At 43.0% G+C, this 7,300-nt stretch overlaps 1 protein-coding gene across 4 annotated transcripts in view; it reads right to left on the bottom strand.

The window, feature by feature from the left end:
- The window catches only part of LOC102007696 (chromosome unknown open reading frame, human C6orf10), an 85,022-nt gene that overhangs the window by 30,322 nt on the left and 47,400 nt on the right, over nucleotides 1-7,300 (bottom strand). For 2 of the 4 annotated variants that reach the window (XM_013516715.1, XM_013516714.1), the window contains 4 exons: nucleotides 6,565-6,588; nucleotides 6,204-6,227; nucleotides 5,900-5,926; nucleotides 5,428-5,448 (listed from right to left, as the gene is read on the bottom strand). In XM_013516715.1, the coding sequence (XP_013372169.1) occupies nucleotides 5,428-5,448; nucleotides 5,900-5,926; nucleotides 6,204-6,227; nucleotides 6,565-6,588 (96 nt within the window). The remainder of the gene's footprint in view (nucleotides 1-5,427; nucleotides 5,449-5,899; nucleotides 5,927-6,203; nucleotides 6,228-6,564; nucleotides 6,589-7,300) is intronic. The other 2 variants (XM_013516716.1, XM_013516717.1) reach the window with 2 other exon arrangements.

A 7,300-nucleotide genomic window follows, 5' to 3' on the forward strand; every position in this document is an offset into this window, starting at 1 on the left:
CTCCTTTCACTGAGGTGTGATGGCTGGAAGGAAGGCCAGGATTGAAAAGAAGGACCGAGAGACTAGCACCAGTGTCCAGCAACAGGCTGTTTTCTTTTTCCTCTATAGTCATGATTACCTGGGGCTCCTCCTTGGAGATGACAGTCTGGCCAGGGGGAGAAGGCAGAGTATGCCCTGGGCGCCCTCATTCCTGTTGGACTGACTGGTAGGATGGGTCTGAGCTCTGGGGCCTCCACTTAAGAGGGCAGACCGATCTCCAGGTCACCTTTGCATTCAGAGCATGCAAAGGGGGCTTCTTAGGGCAGTTCCTCTTGAGGTGGCCTGGCTTTTAACAGTGATAGCAGATGAATGTAGTCATCAAGTTCTTCTTGGGACCCCGAGAATCAGACTTAGGGTCTGTTTCTCTTAGTGCTGCAGCAAAAGCAGCTGCTTTTTCTCAGTCTCTTTGTTTTCTCTCCTTGGCCTTCTTCTTGTCATGGCTATAGAATACTGAGGAAGCAATTCTTATTAACATCTCAAGTGAGCCATCTGGGGTGAAAGCCATTTTTTGTAGCTTTTTCTCTCCAGCCTCCCAGCGCATTGGGACCCTGCAACCACTTAGTGTCCTCTCTCCAACTCTTAGCACAGGCAACAGGAATCTCGGTGCAGACCTCTCTGGAGTTCCATGTGCTCCTCCACCACAGCCTGTACTGTCAGGGCAAGAATGGCTTCTAGGAGGTCTCCTCAGGCATTTTGCAAGGTCTTCCTGGTTTCCAGCTTCGAAAACCAGGTCTTGTGACCCCGGTCAACTAGACCTCTGAGTTTTCGAGCGTTGTCTGTATTCTCATGTTCTCCTAGTCCTTGTTCAGCAGCTGCTCCTCCGCTGACTCTGGACTTTTTTGTTCTCAATGGCAAGGGCAAGAGTGACCCATTGTGTGGCATGTATTCCCAGGGGTTTCTCCGTGTCAGGATGATTCCTGCATGTCCCTGGGTGGGCCTTCGTGGCTGGCGTGTGGCGGGCCAATTGTGTCATTGCTTCTCTGTGCCATGATAATTCTTGACTGCGTGGTGGTGGTTGGTGTGAGGGCTGGTGTGTGCCAGCATGCTCCGACATGCAGCTTCCCAGGTGCCAGCTGCCCACCTCAGGGGTGCCTGTGCAGCTAGGGGCTGGCCCAAAGGTCGGTGCTCCCCACTGCGTGGCTTCCCTCGTGCTGGCTGCCTGCCTCCCTGTGGTTTTGTTTTGTTTTGTTTTTGGTACCAGGAATTGAACTCAGGCCTCATGCTTGCCATGCAGGCGCTATGCCACTGAGCTACATCCCCAGCTCCCCAGACTGGCCTTGAACTCACTGTGTAGACCAGGCTGGCCTTGAACTCACAGCAGTTCTTCTGCTTCAGCCTTTCAAGTGCTGGGATTAGAGGATTGCTCCATCATGCACCTGGTAGTTTTCAGTATTTCTTTAATCTCCTTCAGTTAGATTTTTGTTCCATCTTATCCTATCAGTGTTACTGATGATCTCTGTTTTGCAAAATCTTTGTTAATTCTTTATTCAAAATTTTGTTTCTTAGCAGTTTTTGTTGCAGTTGTTAATTCTTTATATCTCAAAGTATTTTTCCCTTGAATTCTATGAGACACTCTCTTTCCTTGTTCTGCTTCTCTGTCCTTGCAGACTCCTGTATGTACTTTTGTATCTTTTTCTCTCTTTTTGAAATGTCTAAAACTGATCTTTTCTTTTTCCCCTTTCTTCCCTTTCTGCTTTTCTTTTTTTTTTTTTTAAATGTGGTACTGGGGATTGAACCCAGGGCCTTACACTTGCAAGGTATATGCTCTATCATGGAGGTATATTGCCAGCCTTTTTCATTTTTTAAAATTGTGAGACAGGGTCTCCCTAAGTTACTCAGGCTGGCTTCAAACTTGTGATCTTGACTTATTCTCTGAAGTAGCTGAGATTAGACTGTGCTACCACGCCAGCTAAAACTGATATTCTTGAGTTTAATCTCTAGCTCTCCATTTTCATATATACTTTCAGTGATCTAATTTATGTATTTGCTGAGTAATTTCAAATTTATTCTCCACCCAGTTTTCTCCTTAATCTTCAGGCTCAGAACTTCTTTCATATATGGCGTGTGCTTATCCCAAAATTCACAAGTCGAATCCTGAAGCTGAGAAAGTGTGGTTATAACCAAGGTGAGACAAGTCTTCAGGAAGAGCTGCAGCATTGTGCAGCTTCTTGGAGTTGTGTAAGGAGGCTTGAAGGCAATCTTCAGAGTGCTGAGTCATTGACTGAGGACCAGGGTACAGGAGAAAGAGATAGGGATTTTGTTTCTGAAGGCAAATGCAAAGGACTTTGAGATTTTCTTATAAAGATTGGGGGGCATGTATGAGAAAAGGTATGTGGCAGCTCATCCCCCCAGTGGATTTTTTATTTGTTTAGTGCCTATCTGAAAAAAGAAAAAAGAGAATGAAAGAGAGAAAGAACAGTGATCAGTGTGCTTTTTTTTTTGGTGCTACAAGGATTCTGGAGCTTCCTGAGGGTCAGGTGGGCATGGCAGACACCCAGGTTTGAGGCTTCATGCGGGTGCCTCACTCAAGTGGGTAGCCTACTGAGGAGGGCGCCTCTGTGCTATAAGGTGTGAAGTACAGTGCTATGGAGGATGTTGAGGGGCTTTGGAATAGGCAAGACTAGAGTCTATACTCGCACGTTGCACTGTGCAGCAGGACTTTCAGAACTGTCAGGCTCTTGCAGACTCCTTCAAAGAACTCAAACATGTATTGTACCAGAGGTTTGGGTGACTGCTCTATGTGACATCAATGAGCAGCAGTCATAGGGCTTCAGAGAAGAAAAATCTGCCACTAAGAGAGGAGGGAGATTGCATGTCCCGGTTCTATCCTCCCGACCTAAACTTGGTGGGGATTAAAACACTCTCAGTGGGGGAGTGGGCAGGACAGAGAGTCAGACTGTACTACTTCTTTAGTCTAAGACTGAGGTGAGGAGAGCAGAGTGTTTTGAGACAGGGGACCTGAGCGTTCTTAGTAATTTAAAGTCACTAGAGGGGCTGGGGATTTAGCTCAGCGGCACAGCACCTGCCTGGCAAGCGCAAGGTCGTGAGTTCAATTCCCGGTACCAGGAAAAAAAAAAAAAAAAAATAAAGTCACTAGAAAATTACGACTTTACGACATCGCTGAAGGGCTGAGAAGAGCTATGCGTCACAGAACACGACTGAGGCCTCATGAACGCCCAAGGCATCCAGCACTTAACATACGCAAAGCCGAACCCGCCCTTGCCTCCTGCAAACCTGCTGTTCTTCCCGTTTCTCCTGGATCAGGAAATGGTCCCATTTGTTTGAGTGCTTAGGCCCCATGTTTAGCAATAAATTTTAGGTCTTTTTTCCCCTTAAACCTCCTTTCAGCACAACAGCAGGTCTTGTTGGCTCAGCCCCTGAAAGAAATGGTATCTGAACACTTTTATCCACCTACAGGGTGCCTCTTTCGCTTTCAGTTTGGGTCACCTAGCAGGTCTTCCTGCTTATTCTCTGCCCTTGTCACTCTATACTTGTTAATCCTCCCCAGTGAGACGGAGCAATCTTTTATAAAGCATAACCTATTACTCCCCGGTTCAAGCCCTCCAGTTACTTCTCATCACACTTAGAATAAAACGTACACGTTTTACCAAGACGGCCGGGCCTCACATGGTCTAGCTTCTGTACTTCTGACTCAGTCTCCTACTGCTCTGCCTCCTTCTTTGTAGCCTCATTGGCCCTTTGCATTCCCGTAGCAGGCCCATTTTGCTTATCTGTAGTATACTTGCTTCTTTTACCATTATTTTTCTTCCTGGTATTTATTGACCTGACATTTGCTATTATTTGTTTTTAATCTCAAAATGTGAAGTCCTGGATAGCAGGGACTTTGTCTTCTTTATTGGTATATTCCCACTGCTTAGGATAATTCCTATCACAAAATAACAGGCCGATGTATGTTCATTTAAACATATAATATGTATTAAATATATGCATCTGTTATGTCAATAACTGTGAATACTCATTTCTTATTTCAGTCCTCTTCAGATTGCTCTAGCTGTATTTCTTGGAGTTACCATTTTCCAATTTATTGAGGCTTGTGAAGTGTTATTAATATGGTGCTGAATTTCTTCCTGGATTTCACAAATAGTTTATTCTGTGAGTACTTTGTATAGACACCACAGATTGTAGATTACTTCTTGTGGGGAGTTTCGTGGCTGTTGGTGCCCTAGCTTCCTCGTTATGTCATCACCAAACGAGGCCTCAGCTGTTCTGATGCGGATACGCGCACAGAACAGGTAACACATTTCTAGCAGGAGTCTGCCATCTGGACAGATTTAGATCTGGACCAGTTTAGGTGGCTCTATTTTCACTCCTGGGGCAGAAAGGTGATGGCATGTTGATTCCTGTCCATGGATAGTTCATCGCTTTTCTGTTCTTTGGTTTACTTGAGACAGACCAATTCCAATTCTCCACCACATTGGCTGCCATCTTGAAAGTCCAGTTCTGTTTCTGAGGCAAAGTGCCTATATCTCTTTCTTCAGCTTAACTTTTCCCTCACCGTTATTTCTCTATTCAGCTTGTGGCTCTTAGAAATCACTGTAACATCCTTCCCCTCAGTTTTGTATTTAAGCCTGGCTGTGTATTTTTTATTTAAAAAATATCAACCAACACTAAACTAGTGAAATAGAAGATGGCACAGTTCCTAGTTACTTTGGTATTCCTTTTCCCCTCCTCTCATCTCCTTGGGTTATTCACGGATTATTATATCTTTCCCGCCCATTTTCTCAAATGCCTCCACCAAAAAGGATGCTATTCAGTTTAGAGTCTGCCTTGTAATTTCTAGTTTCCAAACCAGTAATGCCCTCTGTGGACCTCAGGTGAGCCATTGCTGCTGTTCTGATTGTAAAGCCTGTGCCCAAACAAACATCTGGAGTTTCCATTTTCATCCTTGGGTCTCAGCTACTGACTCTATGTTTTCATTTGTGCAGCGAGAATATTTAACTGATCAGCTCTGTTGCTCAGGACTTAGAAAAGATATGTGGACGGGACTTCACAGGGACACTATCTTCTTCTGTATTAACCACTCCACTTCTGTTCAGCCTCAAGTAATGATCTCCTTTTCCTAATGCTGAAATTACTAAAATGCTATTATTGTGAAAATTAAACTGAGAGTGTACTTAGATGAAAGTAGAGGGGGGCATATAATCATGTTTACAGTGTGTCAGAATGATCCATCTTATTTCATAATATTCTTCAGGTTTTTTGCTGACAGATGCCAGTTTAGTCCTTCTTTTAACCAGTATTTTCTTCAGTTGTCTAGAGTGCAGGAGGGTAAGATGGAAACCAGAGGGATATGAGAAAAATCACTGAGAGAAGTGAAATGCAAGGAGCTAAAGAGGACCAAAGTAGAGAAACAGATGTAACACTTACTTGTGGGTATCACAGATAAATCTAAAAAAATAAATTAGATACTAGTGATTTGCATGACAGGAGCAAGATTCCTTTTGGGGAGGCGTATTTGTGTAGGAGGGAAGCTTGTTAGTCACACAGTTCTGGGTTCGAGTTATAGTTCTAGGACTCTATGTTTCTGGGTAAGTATCTGCCTGTTTCTGATGCCTAACAAAAGGATTAATTAAGTTACTATAAGGGTAATTAAGTTGGGTAATATCATTGAAATATCTATAGTTCTTACTGGAGGTATAGAGTAAATATATATTTAAAATTAAGCAAATGTAAGCTTCCTTTACAAGATGAAGCTGGAAGTGTGAATGCAAAGGAAGTCGGAAGCCACACGGCTCAGGTTATTGAACACGAATTAAAAATGAGCAGGGAAGGGACAAGTTTTTAGGCTTTGTAGAGAACAGTAACAACAGAAAGCGGCAGAAAAATGAACAAAACTTACCGCTGCTGGGAGTTGAAGATGAATCAGCTGAAAAAAAGAGAAGTATCTTAGCAAGTGCTGTCTCTTATACTATTTATTTTTTCCTTCTATTTAGGGAAAACTTTCTCTTTGGCATTTATTTACTTTTAATGTGAATCAACAGCTCAGGCTGTCCAAAAAGTCGCTAGTAACTGTATGAAATTTTGATAATAGGAATGTAGTAAGTAAATGGTTAAAGTAATATGTACCCCAAACCAAGAAACCCCAGCTATGTCACGGAAAAGAGAGATTCTGGGGCCCCACAGTGTTGGCAACAAGAACTTACTGATGGCAAGTGGAGCTGATCTCCCTGGTAGGAGGAACGGAGGAAACTGTTATCTCTTTTGTCTTTCTTCCTTGTTCAGTTTTTTTTTTTTTTCCCCCTCTGGCACATCACATTGTTTTGCATTGCTGAGAACTATGTAAAAGGTTTTCTCTGCTTTTCATATTTTTGCACATCGATAGTGCTAGAACTTTCTATGATTGTACATCATTAATAACCCAGGCAGTTTCGATAATGAGAGAGCAGGAGGCCAGGATGTACCTGAGGCCCTTTGCATCCCAATATGGCCAGATAAAGATCGGCGGACCCCAGCTGAGGCCAGTCTGTTTCTATGGGACAGAATTAATTGAACTCACAGACTTACTGAATGTACTAGGCGGTGGTTCTGCTGCAAAACAAGGAGAGAGATTTATTAACCCCTCGCATTTCCAATTTCACTCATGTTTTTCTGTTGGAAAATTTCATATTGATAAAATTACTTTAAAAGTTTTTCTGATCATAGGCAATTGAATTTTCCAGAACACCAATAATTAGCCATTGATAATGGAAAAGCAAAAGGCTAAGAAAACAGGAGTTTCAAGTTCCTTTATTATTTGCTGGGCTTTGCTAACTGCACAGCAGAGAAACATAAACTTTACTAGTTGATTTTATAAGAGCCCACCTTGAAAACAAAAACATTATTTCTATCATTCTTCTCTAATTAATTTTCCCTTCTGTATGGAAAGTTATTTCATAATCCTTAGAACCGTAGAGAAACATTTTTCTCTAATTTTAACTTTTATGTGAGTCCGAGTGTATTCTAGGAGCTTGCTAATAACCTACTGGAGTTGTGGGTAACAGAAAAATAAGGGGTCAAGGAAACTGGAGATTTAAGTCATTGCATCTTAACATGATTGGATGCATCCACGTGATCCTGCTGGAGAGAGTTGAGTTCCATCATGAAGGGAGACAGTGAAACTTACTAGTGGCTCCTGTACCTGAAAAGCGGAGAAATCAGTATGACTAGAATGGTGGGGGCTGGGGATTTAGCTCAGGGGCAAAAGCGCCTGCCTGGCAAGCGCAAGGTCGTGAGTTCGGTTCCCAGTACCGGAGAAAAACCA

The sequence above is a fragment of the Chinchilla lanigera genome, unplaced genomic scaffold, assembly GCF_000276665.1.
Source record: "Chinchilla lanigera isolate Chin_1 unplaced genomic scaffold, ChiLan1.0 scaffold00036, whole genome shotgun sequence".
NCBI classification, from domain to species: domain Eukaryota; kingdom Metazoa; phylum Chordata; class Mammalia; order Rodentia; family Chinchillidae; genus Chinchilla; species Chinchilla lanigera.